Source organism: Chenopodium album, chromosome 12, assembly GCF_948465745.1.
Source record: "Chenopodium album chromosome 12, dcCheAlbu1.1, whole genome shotgun sequence".
NCBI classification, from domain to species: Eukaryota; Viridiplantae; Streptophyta; class Magnoliopsida; order Caryophyllales; family Amaranthaceae; genus Chenopodium; species Chenopodium album.
The window spans coordinates 5,883,114-5,904,767 of record NC_137845.1 but is presented as its reverse complement, the minus strand read 5'-3'; the positions used below and the strand labels follow the sequence as shown (position 1 = coordinate 5,904,767).

At 33.8% G+C, this 21,654-nt stretch overlaps 2 protein-coding genes across 2 annotated transcripts; one reads left to right on the top strand and one right to left on the bottom strand.

Moving 5' to 3' along the window:
• The first annotated feature begins 741 nt into the window (after nucleotides 1-741).
• Nucleotides 742-3,300, top strand: LOC145570153 (EPD1-interacting receptor-like cytoplasmic serine/threonine-protein kinase). Its single transcript, XM_081629164.1, has 5 exons — nucleotides 742-1,374; nucleotides 1,494-1,629; nucleotides 1,815-1,951; nucleotides 2,096-2,222; nucleotides 2,498-3,300. Exons 1-5 carry the CDS (start codon nucleotides 994-996, stop codon nucleotides 3,088-3,090), a joined length of 1,374 nt encoding a protein of 457 aa, XP_081485290.1. The 5' UTR covers nucleotides 742-993; the 3' UTR covers nucleotides 3,091-3,300.
• Nucleotides 3,301-8,437: 5,137 nt separating this feature from the next.
• Nucleotides 8,438-20,750, bottom strand: LOC145571773 (exportin-T-like). Its single transcript, XM_081630808.1, has 15 exons — nucleotides 18,655-20,750; nucleotides 18,469-18,558; nucleotides 18,264-18,353; nucleotides 18,044-18,133; nucleotides 17,634-17,693; nucleotides 17,064-17,126; nucleotides 16,887-16,982; nucleotides 15,972-16,136; nucleotides 15,541-15,714; nucleotides 15,370-15,435; nucleotides 15,202-15,300; nucleotides 9,565-9,708; nucleotides 9,171-9,341; nucleotides 9,017-9,064; nucleotides 8,438-8,899 (listed from the first exon to the last, which is right to left on the bottom strand). The coding sequence occupies exons 1-13, from the start codon at nucleotides 20,407-20,409 to the stop codon at nucleotides 9,252-9,254; spliced, it is 2,982 nt and encodes a 993-aa protein (XP_081486934.1). The 5' UTR covers nucleotides 20,410-20,750; the 3' UTR covers nucleotides 8,438-8,899; nucleotides 9,017-9,064; nucleotides 9,171-9,251.
• Nucleotides 20,751-21,654: the final 904 nt, after the last annotated feature.

Here is a 21,654-nt window from a genome sequence, read left to right as displayed (position 1 = left end):
TGGGGCTCACCATTTTTTAGAATACTATTATTCTCCGTCTCTTTATGTTCTAGAAACATAAGATGATACTTTATTTTATTTTTTAATGCGAAGTAGAAGATACTTTACTTATTATAAGCTCAATCAAACCTAACAATTATATCTAATTTTATATGATTAAAAAAATTGACAATATAATCTAAGATTAATAAATTTTTAATATGTGCATGTAAAGTTTATTACACTAAAAATTTGTTTGTTAGATGATAATTAATACGAATTACGTAGTATATGATTAGAGTACACGTAAAATATAAGTTTTATGGAGTAGATGTTGACTTTATGAGAAATTCTACTTCTAATGAGATACTCCGTATTAAGAGCTTTTGTTCTCGTACGTTCCACCTAACTATATTTAATACTCGTGAAGAAGTTAAGAAGTGAAATTATAAAAAATAAAAAAAATAAAAGAATGATTTATACTCTTGAATTATTTTTTCTTATGCGAGTATTTTAATTAACGAAAACTATATCATCCTCATTACATAGAATAATTTATAATAAAAATTATTGAATTTATAATCTTTCCTAACTAGTCATATCTCTTTATTTATATAATAGTTTGAAAATTGGAATATGATTCACTTATAATAATAATAATAATAATAATAATAAAAATAACTCATGCATGACATAGAACAACAAACTAGGTTATTAAAAAAAAATTAGAATCACAAGTTTAATAAACCTAGCATAAACAACACTTGCCTTTCAATTTTTTGGTCGGTCTTTCCCTACTTTAAGTAACCCTTTTAAAAAAGGGTACTCTTCCAAAACCACAAACCCATTTTTCCACTTATCTTTTCCATTCACATCAATTATACTATTTTGCTTAATCTTCAAGCTCCTCCCATAAATTGGAGGAGATTCAATCAATAAACCCCAAAAAAAAAAAAAAAAAAAAAAAAAAAAAAAAAAAACACCCAAAACACAAAACCAAAAAATAACAAAAATATGGCACTTAAAATGGCCATATGTTGTTTTACCAATACTCTTGACACAAATGATGAACTTGTTCATCCTAAACAAACACCTTCACCTTCTCCTCATAGAGTCTCCCATTTAGGTATAACCAATAAACTTAACATTAGCTCGGAAATCTCGATCAACGAGCTTTCGAACTCAATCCCTGGATCAAACCTACATGTTTTTAGCCATGATGAGCTTAGGTTGATCACTAACAACTTTTCAATGAGTAACTTCCTTGGTGAAGGTGGATTCGGCGCGGTGTATAAAGGTTTCTTACATGATAATCTTAGGCCTGGCTTAGAGGCTCAAGCTGTTGCTGTTAAGGTCTTGGATTTGGAAGGTACACAAGGTCATAAAGAGTGGTTGGTAAGTTTTTCATACAAGTTTGTAACAATAATTTTGAAACTTTATATTATATGATCAAGGAAAATAAACAAACATTTATAATAGCATACTAAATATTTATGCACATTTTTTTTTCCTAGGCTGAAGTGATATATCTTGGACAATTAAGGGACCCTAATTTGGTGAAGCTAATTGGGTATTCTTGTGAAAATGACCAAAGACTCCTTGTGTATGAATACATGGCTAGGGGTAATTTGGACAAGCAACTTTTTAGCAGTAAGTATATCCCTCTCTTTTTTTTTCTTTTTTTTTTTTTTCATTTTAGATTAATAATTGAGGAATAATTTAGATTGATTGTTTTTTATATTCTCTCTTTATTGTTTATATTCCAATTTTGGACCTACCTAATTAAGCTAATTAATTTATTTCGGCTTCTTGTTATTTTGATGATGTGAATGTAGGACGTTCAATTCCGTTGCCATGGTTGACAAGAATCAAAATTGCGTTAGACACTGCAAAAGGCTTAGCTTTTCTTCATGAACTCAGTACACCCGTCATTTTCAGGGATTTCAAGGCCGCAAACATACTCTTAGATGCAGTAAGATTATATCAAATCATTTACGACTTCTGTCAAAACTTAATTGTCACGTTACTAGTTCAAATTACATAAACTGTCACGTAATGCCTAGAAGTTGTACATTTCCCGATTATAGTCACTAAAGAATTGATCTTGTTTGTGTAGGATTATACAGCTAAACTTTCAGATTTTGGGTTTGCTAGAGATGGACCAGATGAAGATAAGACTCACGTTTCTACCAAAAACATAGTGGGCACTAAAGGTTATGCTGCCCCAGAGTACATTATGACAGGTAATTGATTAAAGTATTCTTTCATCACAATGATTCTTGGTTCCCTTAGTGTTACATTGTTACATTGCGCACTTGTTCACTTTACCTTATTTTTACTGAACATGATTAACTTTTATTGATTTTCATAAGTTTATATGCCGCTTTTACTACTCATAGAAATATTTAGTTTGACTAATCAAAACTAAATTTTAGGCATTAGCCACATTTTAGGCATCTATGTTTTGAACCAAATTGTATAAAGTAACACATTTATTGGTTGCTTGAATAAATTACAGGTCATTTGACAACTATGAGCGATGTTTACAGTTACGGGGTAGTCCTATTGGAGTTACTAACCGGAAGAAGATGCATGGACAAGAAGCGCCCGAAAAAAGAGCAGAGTTTGGTAGAATGGGGAAGGCCACTACTTAAAGATCCTCGAAAAATCGAAGGCATAATGGACCCAAGACTAGACGGGCAATACTCGATCGAGGGGTCTAAAATCGCGGCAATGTTGGCATACCAATGCCTAAACAAGCATCCTAAAACAAGGCCTAAAATGAGTGTAGTGATCAAGGTGTTGGAACCACTTTTGGAACTCAATGACATGCCATTTGGGGGACCATTTGTGTATGTTGTACCAAAAGAAGGTCAGGAAATAACCAATAGTAATAAAGAGCAATCATTATTGTGTGATGCTAAAAAAGAGGATAACATTAATAATGATGTTAATAATGAAATAAATGAAGTGGTAAAAGTTGAAATAGTGGAAGAAAAGGAGGTTGAAAGAGAAGAAAATAGTGAAGAAAAACAAAAGAATGGACATCAAAGAAGGTCACAGAGATCTAGGGCAGTCAAATCTGATTCAGCTCTTTGTGAGGTTCGATAGGAGTTTTTAATTTGTTCTAATTGTGTTTGAATTACAGCAAGTGTACAAATAAACTTTTTTGTTTGTTAATTATATTTAAGTTTTATCAATTGTAAGTTTAATCAAATCTTTAGAGTATTCATTAGATAAGGACAGATAATGGAGTAACCAATAAGTTATTTTACTAATGCAATTTGTTGACTCTTTTCTATCAAGAAATTTTACAAGCCTTATATAGCCTATTTTGAAAGCAAACATCTTACCGTATCTATAGCAATTATTATGTACATGAGATGATAGAGAAATATTTATCACCGTCACTTTCCCACAATTGATTACAATATTATTCTCTAGTGCACCGTTATTGACTAGTGAGTCTACAAACTCGCGATAACCTTTGATATATTTGAAATACATATATATATTTGTAAATTAATAATTGCGGAGCTGGTTTTCTAAGAATCTCATACTTCAAGGGCAAAGCAGATTTTTGATGCCTAAGTGATTGCATTTTAAGACTCCAATTTCACAATTATTTCTAGTTCTTTAATCCAACTCTTCTTTGATGATGTCTCTAACACAAATAGTCTTAAATCTACATCACTTGAGAGGGTAAAAATATAAGAAAAATACCACAAATGAGGCCTAATTAAGAGATATGATCCTTATACCACAAGGATATGAGAAGGGGAGCAATGTCACCACTCCGCTAGCTCAACCTCAAATAAATAGCCCTTCTTCATGCATAAGATGAAAGTGTGCATAAGCAGAATGATATAAAGCTTAAGGCAGCCTAGACCCTAGTCAATGTCTAACTACACTTATTTGAACTTATTAATTGTATTTGAAATGGTTTTTCTTGAAACTTTTTCTTTAGCGAGAAATTGAAAAAAGTTGTGTTAGGTTTAGTAAACCAGTCGATCCGAGTGACGTACGTACTATCAAATATCCATTAAAGGTCATTAGCTTAGTCAACCTAATTATGACTTTGTAATTGTTTAGAAACCAAATATATATGTCAATTCTTACTTAAGTTTTCAATAATCTAAAGCTTTCTAAGCTATAGAACATTCAAAGTTGTGCACCAAAAATTAATTAAACTTAACTAAGAAGTAAGAAGCGACAAATTTGTGCTTCCTTACCTACCAATAGAAGGTTTTAGTGTCTTAGTTAGTCAATTTACATCTTCAATTTGTCAATTAGAGTGGTTTACAGCAAGAATCAATATCTACAAGCATTAATTAATTGGATAAATATCATTCTTAATTCATAATATAAGTAAAGACTAGAAATAATTATGAGCAATTTCAATTTTATGTCATCACTTCTAACTTTAAAAACCCTTAAATGGAAGTAGATACTCCGTATACACCTAAAGTTAAGTAAATGATTAGTCTTCCTACCAAAGTAAACACATCCTTTTATGTTACCTTCTAATGGAACTTTCTTTAAGCTCTCCCATTATAAACTTTTCATTGCAAAATAAAATTAAAATATTATGTTATAAAGGTGTTAAGTTTGGGTGTTTCATAATATAGCCAATCCCATGAAATGCATTTAAGATTAGAAATTGCCAATAATGTTGTTTAAGTATTCATAAGAAAGTAGCTTTGAGAGCCCACGCCTCAGATTGCTTTTTCCCCTACTAAAGTACTAGAGTTAACAATAGGTACACAAAACTTTTTGGGATGTGTATTTTAATTTATTTGGTTAACTTATTGAGAGATACCAATAATTTGTAGCAATCCAATATCGTATACACTATTAAATAATAATAATGATTGTGGTTAAGTTGTAGGTTATGGTTAGTGATACTCTATACCCTTTATCTATCAAGATTATGATTATATATTTGATATAGACCGAAGGTGAGACGATTAGCATATATATTAATTGAGTTTCAACAATCTACAAATCAGATGGTAATAAGAGGAGGTACCCATAAACCTTATAAACTAATCATCTTTCTACTATTATTATGGCGACAATTGTTCTAATATCTACATAAACACAAGAAACTCAAAAAAGGATATATTCCTCCAAAGGTCCTTTTTTTTAAACTTAATGGAGTGGTATATTCGAGAATTGAGATAAAAGGTGGTCCATGAGTATTGGACAACACAATGAAAAACAAAAGGATGAAACATAGAAAGACATGTACTAATGTACATGCATGAGTCACATGAGTAATAGACGCTAGTAGTAGTCAATGTTGTAAGAGTCGTGGCCTTACCTTGCACATCCAACACCAAACCAGAAAGGAAAACATGTTATGGGAAAGTGGGAGGGTAAGGGTCCTACGCCAAACGTCCTTGCTAAGGGATAAAAGATATACAGATCCCCAAAAGTCTTATTTCATCGATGCTACTAAGTGCAAAATCTAACAATTAGGTCATTGCATGTGTTCAAAACATATAATTGTGCTACCATGCCAAAGTTGATTTGATGCTTGCTTGATTATTGTATGCGTTGTGCTCAATTGGCCAGTTACATTTATTGAAAAAAACTACACCCTTTCATCTATAAGGCTTTATCAAAAACCAGTTTTCACATATATCCAACAGTTGTCATTCAAATATAATACTCCTTCTATTTCTTTTTTATTGCTCTATAGAGCAAAGCTCACTTTATTGAAAGTAAGGTAAACACACTGCACACGGATTGGCCGTTTGCAACTGGAGGCCCTTGTATAGTTTTATAGTATGTGTCAATCTCAAAGGATCACCTCAAAGAGAAATATGAGGTGAGAAAACAGAAACAAAGGAAGTATTTAGATAGGCAAAGTATATATCAACAGTTCAACAGTATATCACTTTCATTGACGTATCTTTTTTTTTTTTTTTTTTTTTGGTTCTTGTACGTACAGAGTTACTTAAGATATACTATATTACGTAAACTAATAATTATAGTGTTCTTTCACTATTTAAATGTACAAAATACCACCGCTTAAGACACTAGATTTTTTATCTTTACAAACTCAAAATTTAATATTTTCACACCTAAACCACATACAAGTCGTTTATATACTAAACACTCGAAGATTTAGGATCTGGGCACACTACTCTAAGCTACTTAACACCCTTCTTATTTAAACTAATAATTATGGTGTCATTTTTACACATAATTAATGTTAATGTTTGCTTAGTCAAATGATCCTACAACAGCTAATAGAGTGGGGGTGATAGCTTGGTAGGTGGCTTCAACAAAACTACTTAGCATTCATTTCAGCAACAAAGAATGCCTTCTGAGAAAGGATGTTGATTATGTAGTGGTCTAACTACTCCTTCATTTGAAACCGTCTAGTAACTTAATTACTTGATTAGTGACATCCTGGTTCCTACTTCCTAGTACCTAGTAGTAAGTAATCTTCAAGGAGATCGAGGAGTGTAATAAAGACAAAAAACGGGGCACGTGTGATTAAGAATAGAGATAGAGAGAATCATTAGATAACTATTGTATTGTTGTAATTGATTGTACAACTTTTTAAAAAGATATATAGAGTACCTTGTGATTTAAAAAAAAAATGGAGGAAATAATTTAGCATCAGCGTGTACATAATGCACGTCAGAAAATGTTAAGCAATGTTAGATGTGGGAAGGAAGCAAAATTCACCTAATTTCCTTGAATCACAGTTTAGAATGACTTGGTAGTCTTGGTCATCGTGGACTATGTCTAATTTTAACCAAACCCTTCATCAAATGCACTTGAAAACGAAGATGGTGACAATCACAAGTATGATAGATCATAGATGGATATACTTAGAAAAGATATAAGCCCACCACAACCACAACCACAACCACAAAATTGAAAGCTTTGATGACATTGTTGAAAAGACAGTCTGTTGAAATGCGTAAAAGTGTTGCACATACTTTTCTCCATTATTCCTTGAGAATAGTATATGCAAAATGCATATCTTCTATTTTGATCCATAGATTTCTAATGAAGAAAAATTGCATCCTTAGACCATAGATCCTGTAAGGGCGACTTTGAAAGCAATGTTTTAACAAATAATGTAGGTATGATCCACATTTGTATCAAGGTAGTGCAATGGCCGAGGTAGAGGAGACTTAGACAGTGACAAATCTATCTTGGTATAAAAATAAAAATCTATCTTGGTATAAAAATACAAACAATCGTAAGAACACTTTATATTTCTATCATATATAGAGCCCATAAAGGTTTTCTCGACTAAACCAAAAAAAAAAAATTTGAAAAGCAAACATGTAACAGAGTTAAAACAAGGTACGAATAGTGGCAATGGGGTCTAATCAAATTTGAACCTAAAATAATCAAGGGTTGAAGAGAGGAGGTCATGACCTCATTTATAACACTTAAGTTACAAACTCAACTCTTTTCTCCAATCCTAGAAAAGAAATTAGCACAAGCAACACCACATCTATTACTACCTCCGTTTAATATTATTCGCAACAATAAGCCATTTTTTAATCACTTCAAGTCAAATTATTTCAAATAATATGAAACGGATGTAATATATTAACACCTCTTACAACTCACGAATTCTATTCTTCAAAAGTTATTGCATATTATTATAGTAATAATTATTACTCGTATATGAACATATCACAATTATAAAATTAGACATAATCGATCATCAAGTCCACAAGGGAGCAATGGAAACACTAGTCGAAGGAGTATGACATTTTTTTGTCCTCGCCACTTTATAAGAGAATATAACGATCTCCCAGAAAGAGAAAAATGAGGCACAATCTAAACCTAAGAAAAATTGAATCAATTACGGCTAGCTGCAAGAAGGTCAACACGCATTGATAAATGGCATATACCCTTAACATTCTATGCTTTATGAATGTCTTCGTTGAATCTCTACACAACAAACAACACATTTTCTAAAGACAATGGGACAAATAAACAGGAAAGCGAGGAACACTCTTACCAGATTGAAAATAATGAACTGGTAGAAAAACGCGATGAAAAACAGAGTGAAGAAGAGAATGCCAATGATGTTTCGTCTTTGGCAAGATGGCCACCTGTTATACAGGCAATACAGCATGCTAGGTACAAGAACCTAGCGCCTCGTTCAATCCATTATAGAACCTAGGCATAAAGAGAGGGTTACCCATACTTGGACTGAAGCTTATAGGCAACTAAGGCAAGGGGCATAACATGCAAGGCTAATTGGCTAGCAGTGTGAAATAAGAAGTCATATATCAAAATCCTCACTTTTTTTCATACGTCTATCCATCGTGCAAAAGGTTAAAATGTCACTTGGTTCGGTTCATTAAATGTCTTCCAACATTTATGCATTAGGAATTCTCTTTATATGCATAGTGTAACTAAGGTCCATGCAATAAGAATGGAAATGAAAAATAGAGCTAGGTTAAACATAAGATTAATTTAACTATACTACATTACTATTAATAGTCTAACGTAATGAACAAATTTTTTTTATGGGATCACATATCCCACAAATACAAAGAATGCCTTCTATAACGCTATTTTGCACTTTAAATTCTCGTCAGATGAATACAGATCCTACTAACCCAGAAGAACTAAAGCTGAAATATATTGCTTGCCCTTTTTTAAAAAAAATTATTACTTTTCTATTCCTTTTTCTTTCAATGCCCAAATGGCACAACATATTGTAGACATATAAACAAAACACCCAACCTAGCTAACCAAATAATCGAGTTCTTGCTAACTCACACTGATGGCTATATATGATAGGTTGATTCAGCTTGGGATGAAACTTCAGAAGCGCAAGTAGAAAGAATAAGCCATAAAATGCCACTTTCACTTACAATGAGCTTCACGCTTTCCATATTAAAACAAAACTGCTTCCCGGAATTTACACCTGTTCAAGAGAAATATCTAAACTAAGTCATATAATCTAATTTTTTAAGACCTGGTACTTATACATAACAAGAGTGATAATTGGCTGTTTGCTTGACAAAAATGAATGTCAACTTACCTCATGATCCAGTAAACAAATACCATAAATATATACAATCACAAAAACCTGCAACATGAAAAAGATCAAGAGGTGTAAAAGGATACGGAGTATTTGTCAAACTATAAATCAGACAAAAATGACCAAACATAACCAGATTCGGAAAACAACTTACCTGTACGGACAAAAGGAGGAGCTATAATTGGTGATAAAATGAGATAAGAAACATCAATAGTTATATCATCCTTCGAAAATGCTATCTGAAAACAAGACTTCCGTTCTGATGCTGTCTTAAATTCTCTATGAGGGACTGGTAGAATGATTTAAGAGCTTTGGATTCGTTGCTCTGTGAATTAAATTCACCAACACAGGCATAACACATTAAAGTAATTGCCAACTCAATGGAAACCAAAATGCAAAATAATGTTGCCTAGGACAACCATTAGAAACAAAGCCTACTTGACTAAGTAGAACTTCCAATTCAAATATCATCAAAGTTCATAAGCGTATGCAATATACAAAAGCTGTATGGTTTGGAAACGTAATAGTAGCAGAGTTTTTATCCGAACCTGCAATTTCTGAAAATACTGCTCAGCCATTTCTTGGGAGCAGTGTTTAGCTTGTAAACCCTTGGAAAACTCAGAAAGAAAGTTATCACCAAACTTCTCATATATGACCTTCTGGGCTGTTATAATTTCGCCCAACAATGCGTGCTGGAAAATAAAAAAAAAAAAAAAAAAAAAAAAAAAGGAAAGTACTGTTAGAAAACAGGAATAAAGATCCTAGGTAAAAATACAATCAGTTGAGGAACAATTGAAAGCTTTCTTTTGGTCATTTACAAAACATATCAATCTTTACAAACCTATGGAAATACTTAATTAATTACATTAATAAATCATGAATGGAGATAGCATTGACACTTAAAATCCTCTTGTAATAAAGCACACACACGTAAATGTACAACAGGAAGATTAGAGAATAAATTTGCAGCATTAAAAAGTCCTCAGGCTTCACAGAACAATGGGCCAGCTTTTCAATGCTCCTCTAAACTTGAGCGAGTTGTTATTCAACACTGAAGTAATGGCATAAAGTTAATGACATATTATTGTCCTTCCCACAAATGTTGGATCGCATAGAAAAGTACAGCTTTCTCCATCTTCAATAAAAGCTGGTATCAAGACTTTCCATTCTCTCCTTACTAGATGGAAACTTTTTGTAAGGATGCAAAGAGAGACACAAAGGACAATTGGGCAATGGTGTCGACAGGGAATTGATCCCATGGGTATCATTCCTGAGACTTCGAGGAATTAAAATAATTGGCACCATTACCTGATGGAAACTTCAGCGAACCTCCAGACAGTTATGGTTAATTCCAACTTTCCAAGTGTACCAGTGAGTGAGAACTTTAACAAGGGAGAATAGAAGCCTATGCGACAATTTTAATAACTGAAATGGTAAATATAAGTAATATACCACATGAAAACCTCTGGAGTACATGCTTATAATTGTCCCAATCCTATTCATGTGATCATATCAGGTTTAAGTCAAGGAATCCCTAGAAACAGAGATGAACACTGGCAAGATTCTCTAGAGTTGATACTTATAATCCTATTCATATGACCATATCTGAATTCAAAATTTAACAGGATTCCCTCAAAACAGAGATGACCGCTGGAGTGGTATAACCTAGACCGCCCTGAAACAGCCAACCCAAATCTCTGTTATCAAGATGATTGATTAACATTGAATTTTCAGCAAATCATACTCTCCAGAAGCATCCATATGGATAAAGCTGCCACCTTACTAGCTGAATCGTGAATTATCTGAGACCATAATATCATAGTTTGTTTGGAAACGAATTTAGGAAGGAAAGGGGGGCAGGGAATGAGAGGGAAGGAGAAGCATTCGAGGGAAATGGGAAGAGAGGAAGGGGCCATTTACCATTGGATAAAAATAGGTTTTGGCAAAGAAAAGGATTATAAGGAATACATTTTTCTTCCTTGATGAGCAAATTCTTTACACTTATTCCAAAATCGGATAGATTTGGAAGGGAACTTATAAGGTCCATGTTTAGTTTAGGCATATGTACTTTCAATAGCAAAATGCCTACAAGGATATGGAAGAAATAGCACAAATGGCTGGATTTCTATTTGCACACCTTGGATATTTGCTACTAGGGTTCATCAAGCTTCAGAACTATTGCCAATTCTGTAAGTTGAGTGAACAATTTTGCACAAATACATGTCACTGCAAGTATGGGCGTAGTGATGGACTGGTGGGGATATCTAAAGACAGACTACAGAACTTAAAAAAATGGTGATTCTGGCAAGAAGCATTTAGGTGACTGGTTTACAATGCTCAGTATCTCATCAGCCTTTTCGGCTGTTGTATCTGTTGCACTGGCATTTACTAAAATATCTTTGCTTAAAAATTTCAAATCCTTATGTTTCCCTTTCCCAATAATACTCAATCAATAGAAGGAATGGACCCCATTTTCCCTCCCCTCTCCTTCCCTCCGTATCATTTAGATAAACAAAGTGAGACAATTGATTATATAGCACATACCTAAAACAAGCCTGTCACCCTCCCATCACCAATTAAAGGAATTTGATTAAAAAAAACAACAACAACAACAATGTAGCAACGCACCGCTCTCTCCCAAAAAAAAAAAAAAAAAAAAAAAAAAAAAAAAAAAAAAAAAAAAAACTGCCCAATCACCTCATGTTTGGCATTGCCTAACAGGCTACAAGAGATTACTATTATGATAATAAAATGTCTGGCTAAACTCCCCACTTCAGTACTTCAGCAGACACTGTCTGAAAAAGGGTCATAGCTCATGAGAAACAACTGAATAGCAGGAAACCAGTGTTATACAACGATACTTAAAAAAAATAAAAATAAAATAAAAACTGCAAAATCACAAAAAATATTGCAGCACAAGGAAATCAACAGAATACCAAGATACCCAGTACTTTAGCAGACACTGTTTGAAAAAGGAAAAATTGAAAAGAACGTTCCCAACTTTTGTCATTCCGCTATAAACAGTCCCACTTTTCTATTATCTCTAAACGGGTCAAACTATTATACCAATTTTATATGAATGGTCCATGAGTAAGAGTAACCTGCTATAGCAGGTAAATAATTGTCACGTGATTTCCACATGATAATTTAGTGACTCCATTTTTATTTTATTAATTTCATTACCTTTTCATTTCTTATTTTGACTTTTGTATTACTTTACTCTTTCCCAACTACCAACACCGTAAAATTATAATCTTCTCTCCATCTTCCCTTGTTGTGACACTTACACCATTAAAGGATTCCTATGTGCTTACTGTAAAAGTAAACAACCAAATAAAAAGCAATTATCTCTTCTTGGTGGGTAGGTATATGTAGCGCATCAAAGAAGCGGCAAAAGGGTATTGATTTCCTCGGTAACAAGGGTAAGTTGTAAATCTTGAAATAATTTTGCTAGTATCAAATTGATGTCGGTATATGAAGCCTCCCAACAAAGGAGTTAACATAATTAAAGTTTATTTTAAATGGTTAATTAATTAATCTTATGAGCATGTGATATTTGTGTCAATTTTATAATTATTATAATTTAGGGTTGTGAATTTAGTTGAATTGTATGACTATATAATTGAGAAATTCATTTAATTTGAAATAGGTATACAGATGCAATTGGGTAGTGGTCATTAATGGATGAACTAGTGTCACTCAGATTTTGGCATGAGGGGTTTTTAAAAAGAATGCAATTGGGTTGTTAAAATATGTTGGTGGAGAAGAGAGAACGTTTCCCGTTGATCCTGATGAATTGTGTTGGTGGTACCTTGTAGAATTGGTTCAGAAATGTGGGTATAAAAAAGTTGATGTAATTTTTTATTTAGTACCAAATATGAGTTTTGAAGATGGGTTGAGGAGGGTTTATGATGACAAAGAGGTGTTAGAAATGGGGGCATTAGCAATTAAGTACAAGGAAATTGACTTGTATGTGCAACTTGGAGTAGATGAGCCGAGGTGTTAGAAATGGGGGCATTAGCAATTAAGTACAAGGAAATTGACTTGTATGTGCAACTTGGAGTAGATGAGCCAGAGATGATACATATCCTCCCTTCTTCAAATGCACCAGGTGTTAATAACACAACTAAAAAAAACCCCAAAGAACCTTACATAAAAAATTCTGAAAAATCGACTCCAACTAGAAAAAAAGTGGTCCCACCTAGTGACCCACCCATGGAAAAAAATCCACCCCAACTGGTAATCTTAGATAACCCTAACCTTGAAGATTTCCCCACTGGCTCCCTATCAAAATCTTGTCAAACCAAGAACACTTCAATCCTTTTCTCCCAACCAAAATCTATCCAACTCAATAACACCAGCATTGTTAACTCACCAACAAAAGCAACTTCACAAATAACCCCCTTACACAAGAAAATCAAGATGAGGAATATTATAGGTGGTATGACCCTAGACCAGATAGTCCTATACCTCTTAATGAGCTAGTTAGTGAATCTGATGAGGAACAAACTTCTGACCCATTGTATGAGCCTTGTGATGATGGTTATGGAGTTGCAGAATCTGATGAGGAAGTGGAGAAGGAGCTAGATACATTAGATGTGCAAATAGAAGAAGAGTTAGAGGAAAGATCCGAGGAAGAAATAATTGTAGATGAAGCTGAAAGTAGTGATGATGAATTAAAGGTGGCTAGAGATAGGATTAGGGGTTGTAATAGTGAGTTGTTTGAGTTAGCTCAAACATTGCAAAGAGAAGCAGCTGCTGGTAGGCTTGGTGTAATTGAAAAAGATGGTTCAGTTGCCGCGGAGGATTTGGAGTTTTTATTGCCGCGGATGGAACAACAACAACAAATGTGAGTAGTTCTTTCATATTTAATTTTTGGTCACGTTAATTTATTTATATAAGCATATAATATTTATAATTATTTTTGGCAGAACTCTGGATAAAGAAATCGACAAAGAGGTGATCAGGGAGAGCTCACACAATCCTCATTATATTGAACTGGCTATGTACCCTGCAAACAGTCAAGCTTCGACATCATGTGATTAATTATGGAGTTAATGTCATGACAAATAATATATTTAGTACTCAATTTTTATTTTTTTTAATGGTAATCTTTTTGGCATGCTATTTTGAACGATGTCAAGTAATATAATTTTGTTTCGGATAGATGTATTTTACTTTGATGGTTTTCAACATTATATGGCATATTCAATTGGAAACACAAAATGTCAGATCATTCTATTAGGTGAAAAAATCAGTAATCAGGGTAATACATATCCAAAAATTTACCCTCACATTCTGTTGCAATCTATAATCATAATTCATCACAATATAATTAATACGTACAACTATGTAATCAATCCTCCCACTAACTACATACCTAAAGACTATCAATATAACAATAGCAAACATAATATATGACACAACTAAAGTAGTACGTAATACAAATGTGAGAAAACAAAGTCAACATAGAAATTAAAAGGTAATGAAATTAATAAAATAAAAATGAAGTCATTAAATATCATGTGGAAATCACGTGACAACTATTTACCTGCTATAGCAGGTTACCCTTACTCATGGACCATTCATATAAATTGGTACAAAAGTTTGACCTGTTTAGTGGACTGTTTATAGCAGATTAACAAAAGTTGGGACTGTTCTTTTCAATTTTTCCTTTTAATAAAGGGTCATAACTCATGAGAAACCAACTGAATAACAGAAAACAAGAGTTATATCACATAGATAATAAAAATAAAGAAGACTGCAAAATCGCAAAAAATGTTGCAGCACAAGGAAATCAACAAAATACCAAGATACCTAAAATTAAACAAAGTGTGAACAAATTCAAGCATTGCATACTGCATGCACAAGGATTCCAAAAAAAACACAATGACAGTGGAAAATACAACAAAACATCCAGACACAAAAGCTGAGATCATCGAGCTCAGAACAAAATGGGTAGAAATTGTCTAGTAAAATGCTAAATTTACTACATTGAGTCAATGACAATAAAGTTGGAGGGAAGTAGCCAAACAAAGCAAATAACCCACTAAGTGTCATCATAATATGAGAATGAACCGTTGATAGAACAAAAAAAAAAAAAAGAAATATGAAGCAATCAGATATTTGGTAAGAGATAGTGTGCATAACAAAAGCAGTAAATAGACCATAGTATATCAACTCACAGAATTTGCATCTCGAAACTCAAAAGACTTATCCAACACGCTGTTGAGGCAGCATTCTACTGCAAAGGTTTCCACTATAAAATTCTGAAAGCCATGTACCTGGAAGACAGCAGCTTAATAAAGATCTTTAATAAGATAGCATTACATAGGGGAAATTTAAAAACAAACCTTCTCTTCACCATATGAACCAGTGCACCAGTCTTTGATTAATTGGATAAATATCTGCACACATGCCTAATTGGCAGAAGCTTGGTTTAGATCATACTAACTTACCACACAGCCAGTCAAGTGCAATCAGTAAGAAAAACCAGTTGAACTAGAGTGGAGAGAAGAACACACCTTTCTCACAGTAATATCCTTATGTTTACAAGAGGAATGCAATAGCAGCTGCATTATTAAATTAAAATACACTCTGGCATTAGGAGAGATGAAAACTGAAGACAATTCATGTGTGGCTATGACATTGAGAAATGTGAATAATGTTCTCTGAAGTTCCTGCTTTTCACGAACATCCTGCAATAAAAAGAAGTAAATTATACAAGGACATAAATTTAGTCTTCAAAGCATTCTTTATTGGGTTGTAGAACAAAAATTAATAACACAATATTGCATGCAATTCATAGCACTAAGCAACTTTTATGGTAACAATCATTCTGTATACAAAGTTACAAACCCAGTTTGCCATCCTCAGCCATTATAGTAATTTAAGAATCACTTTTTACCATGACTATGGGGTGAGATTTAAAAGGACCACATCATTGTGAACATACCTCTGTAATGCTACCTGGTCCACAAGGAATTTCACGCAACGGAATAACAGAAAATACCCTCGTAACAATAGTTGGAAATACTTCATCCACAATGTCAAGAACCTTGGTGTTGAATTTGCATATAAGTTGATTCAGTAACACAATTACTCCAACCAGCTCCTTTGGCTGCCACAAAAAAGTAGTAAAGTTAGTCAAATAATCAAAGGAAACTTAATGGCTGCTATACAAATGCATAAATTGTCATACAAATACACAATGGATCTTTCAGTCCTTTATTCCTTTTGCTACCTCACTCAAAGCAGTGCACAGTAAACTAATACAACCAAAAAAACAATATTTTTTATTTTATTTTTTAAAAGGTAGCATTGAAAGGCAGAGAGAATGCCCTTCCACTTTCCACCGCAAGAGCCTCCAACTACTCTTGAAGGAAGCCAGACAAGCAATTTATACATAAATAATGAAATTGCTGCATGACCAAATACTTCCAACTGGTTAATGTGCGAGTGGCAAAAAAAACCTTTTGTTTCATCATCATCCCATCTCAACAAAGTGGCCGACATCTTTATTCAACTATGAATTCTTGCATTAATGTTTGATGCATTGATTATTTTCTTCTAGTAGCCTAGGAACTTGTAATCATATAATTAAGTGCACTACAGAAAATGCAAATAAAAATCATTCTCTATATCGAAATTAAGAGCACCGGGAAAATCAGGATTGAAAAATAAAGGGTAAGAATGCAAAGAACAGAGAAGCATGTTCATTAGCATACGATAGCCTGATCATTCTCAATCCAGAAAAAACAGTACTATCCTAGAGCAATCCATATCATTATACAAACCTCAAGCTTGAAGAATGGGAGCCATCTCAGTACAACTTAAGGAAGCAAAAGAGAGTATTAATTCACACGTTTACCTCAATCTCTGCAAGCAGCTGCTCCAATGCCTTTGGCAAGTAAGGAAATACAGACACGCCCAAAGTTTCAACCATGCGATGGATAAATGATGTTACCTAAGAGAAAAAAAAGGCAAAGATTTAGCAAAGAACAAATAAATAACACCTTGACAGAATAATATGACATATACTACATACCTTACTGCGCAAGGACTCCACTTTCGGATAGACAACAAGGATTTGGAGTAGTATATCTAATGTCTGTACCACAATAAAAATAAAAATCTAGTTACATAACTGGACAAAGCGAACACTCAAAGGGAAAGTATTTATAAAACCAAAGCATTTGTCTTGGAGAAAACGGGTGTCAACAGCATAAAGCATGATCCAGGCATTTAAGGAAAAGACAGGGAAGTAGGGAACATAGACTACAATGGTTAAAAGAAGAGGCATTAAAATTTCTTTTAGAGACATCACGGCCAGTCAATATCACAGAGATTCGATTACAGATCAAGGAGCCAAGAGTCAGATACAAAGATGTGTTGAGAAATTTCAAAATCCTTTAACATGGACTGAACAGACAGTTACCAGTGGAGGTTTATTAAAGAAGCATTAAGTAAACAAAAATATGTCAATATCAAGTGTGGCTGTTATTTAATTTAGCACTCTCTGAATTCTAACTTCACATACTCCAACACATAAATCTATATTCATAGTGTTAAACATGCAAAAAAGAAAATTAGGAAACAGTAATGAAAAATATTAAACCTGTTTGAACATGTAACCAATGTCTGGACGGCTGGCAATTACAAGACGTTCATTAAAACCCTGCATGAAAAAATTAAGATGAAATCAGATCAATAACACTAAATACAGGGGAGTCCAGAGTGCCAAATCAATTTGACACTTAAGCTCAAAGATTAGATATAATTACACATATTACATCAATGTACAAGACAAAAACACAGTTACAAGCCTACAACTAGCAAAGACTAGGCTTTTCGAGCATACTATTCCCTGCCGAAATCCACTAGCTTTAGCTCTAGAAAATTTAGACTAAAATAAGCACATTCACAGCACTAAGTACTTAATTGATGATCTTCTCTAATACGAAGCCAGTTCAAAATCTGTAATCAGTATTACAACATATGCATGTAGCATGCATCAGAGGGGCAAACCTTGCTGAGTGCATTTATTGCCACAACGATTTGCTGAATGATTAAAATATTTGTTGCAGAATCTTCTGGATTTTCTATTAATGTCTTCACCTGCACACGTAATATTTCCAAAACAAACGTCAAATACTATTGATAAAATCTAGCACTTAATCAACGCATCAAAAAAAGTACATAAACTGCAAAAATGACATGTTTAGACATCATGACCACAAAACTTAACCTGCTGACATAAGGGTGTGAGTAATGAATTGAGGTAATGAGTTTGCTTCTCATGGGGCACTGAGTCCATCCCAATCAGAATGCCAATTGCCTATGAAACATAAAGAAAGCAATATAGTCTTCAACTCGGAAGCAAAAAGAAACAAGATGTAGTGGATGTACAATCACAAAAACATTGCATATACATCATAGATAGCATTAACAACCTCAAATATGTGACTTCCATCTTCAGCTTCAATCATCACCTTATCTGAGAAACTCATGCTTGTAAATCGAACAACGACATCATGCAATTTCTGTGGGTAAATTCAGACAGAAAATTAGGCAAACAAAGGAAAAATAACAGATCCTTATCCACATGATAAACTCATTTCATTAGAAGGCAAAGTCACCTGTAAAATTGTCTCAATAAAAGGAGCTAGCTTTGATTTCAGCAATTTCACAATCCTCATGAAGAGATAGCTTGCTCTCCGGCTCACAATAATATTGGGGTGACGTATACCTCTTTCATCAAGAAAAGCTTCCAGGGCCTCGGGTATAGATTTTTCTTTCTCCTGAACATACTTCATGTACCTCGTAATAGTCTCCAAGTAAGTAAGAGCAACCAGCCTATTAGAATGGCATGGGAACCTTGTTGATAAAAGCGTGAGCACTACTTCTAAAAGCCCGCTCCCTGGTTTCATTGCCTCATCACTCAGAGACTCCCCAAGCGCATACAGAAGCGAAAGTGCAGCTTCTACCTCCTCGACATTTCTCTCAGAAGTAGGATCAACAGCTTTACCAAGTGAATTTTGGATAAATGAATTAGTAACTTCAGGAGCTACACGCCCCACACTACGGAGCAGAACCAGTAAATCCTTCCTATATTCAAGCATCCTGTCCTCTTCTTCCATCCCGATTTTATCCAACACATCAAGGTGATGACGGTAAATGGGATCATAGCAAATCTGTGCCCTAATCACTTCTAAAATCTGACTCACATGAACCAGCTGCTTTTCAGTCAGTGGAGACAGATTCTTCATTGTAGCTACATAACCAGAAAGAAACTGCACTGTATTGAATGTTGCATCCACCTCAGACCTTCGCATTACATAAAATACAGACGGCAGTACCTCTTCCAAAAGCTCAGACGAAACTCGCTTTCCTTCCTCAGAGTTCAATCTCTTTGCACATTCCAAAACCTCAGCTGCATAACCAGTAAGCAAAGTGGCAATGCTAGACAACAACTCAACATCAGTCTCCTCATTTATCAAACCAAATACACGATTAATCTGCAAACTCTTTAACAGATTAAGCTTTGCTTGTGAGTCCATCCGTTTCATCACCACAGCCAACACACAACCCGCGGCAGCACTCCTAAGCTGCTCAGCCAACCCGTCAACCAAGATTAACTCAAACAACAACGGAATAAACGCTTGATTAGCAATCAAACCTATATCAATCCACGAAATATACCTCCTCATCGAATCCAACACACTAGCACAGAGCTCAGAATCCAAATTCTTGTACGCCATAATAATTTCATACCAAGCTCTCACAATCTGAGGAACACATTGTTCCCTCATTTTATCCTTAACTCGGCCCGCAACCGCCACTTCATCGGCATTGCGGGGATAGTCCAAACTAATCAATTCATCATCTAATGCAATCAACAACCTACAGAACATATCAATAACTACTGCCCCTCTATTCAAACGATTCATAAAATCCTCAAAAACAGTAGGCCAAATTAAAGGGTACTCATAATAAATCAAATTAACCAAAACTTGTGCAAGCTTATTCTTAATAAAAGCAGGACTATCTAAAACCCTAACAAAATTCTTACTATTATCATCAAAACCGTCATAAGTAGCCATTGCGAACACCGATTTACGGATAAATTCCTTCTCTTCAACACTCATAGACGACGAGTAACGAACTCGAACGGCATCGTGCAAGCATTGCAAGCACCAGAACTGAACTTGCGCAAATTTACTGGTAAACAAATGTTGAGCACAAATGCAAGAAATTGTCTGGTTTTCCTTAATTCGTTGACAATACTCAATTGCTTGAGACTTTAACACAGAATCAATAGTCCCAGATTCATCAAAAGTAATCAAAATCGCTTTTTCTAGGTCATCCATTTCTGGATTAATCAACAAATTCATCACAAAGACCCTACAAAAAATAATCAATCTTAAACCCTAAGTTCCGAGTTTTATCATCAAATTCAAACTGTATTAATAAAAATTAACAAAATTTCAACTTTTTAGTGTGAAATTGAGGGGTGAGAAAGGGATCTGGTGAAATACGAAACTAACTTGATTAGGGTTTATAAATGTAGGGAAATTTGAGGAAATTAAAATGGGTTTGTAAAGGGTATTTTTGAGAGAAATAGGAGAGAGAAAGATGTGTTCTTGTTTGGTATTTATTAGCGTTCCATTAGTGAGAGTGAAGGTAGAGGAGGTTTGAAGGAGAAGAGTATTGGGTTTTTAAGTGTGTTTTTAATTACGAAAATAGCGTAACTGTGGTGCAAATTGATTTTTTTTGTGAATTTATAGGGTTCTTGCTGTTTTACTTGGCCGATGGATATCGTCTTTGAGCTGGGTTTTGCGATTTATGAGGTGTCATGTTATTCATGTAACCTAGGTGTGTTTTATTTTTTAAAGCGCAATCTATACTTCAATTATAATCTAATTATATTTTGTTTTTAAGTACAAACAATTTATTATTCTTATTTTATATAGTGTAATCCTTAAAAGAATAACCGATGATTTTTTTGTTGGTAGTATAGAAGTAGCAAACTTAGTTAGACATAGACAATTATGGCATAATTTTCTAAGATTATTGCACTTAAAGGAATTTATTTATGTTATTATGACGTAATTTCTTAGGATCATTAATAACAAAATAATTAATGCGGCTATCTCAATAATTAATGGGTATCTCTTTCATAAACTCTTTAGGGAAGAAAATTGTAAAGAAATTAAATTTCTTATAATGGTAAAGCATAATGTATATAATACCCAATACATTGAATGTACGGTTTAGCAAAATTGCAAAGTGTTCACTCTTCCCTTTAAAAAAATTTGCGAGCTACTATAAAGTTCTGTTTTAAATTTGTCTAAATTCATGTAATTGAAACTTATATGAAACATTAATCATATCATAACTTATTTTCACCATATCAAATTATCAATACCTATTGAGAAATTTGTGTCATTGTATGTGTGCAAAAACTTATCTTTGTGATAGCAAAACTGATTTTGTTAGGCATAAAGTCAATATATCAATGGGCCATATAATATACTCTTTGTGAATTTACAAGGCAGTTTAGAGGAAGCCCAGTGTTAACATTTTATAAGGCCTACTAGTTGAATGTTACCAATAAACAACTCTCAGGCCCAGATGTT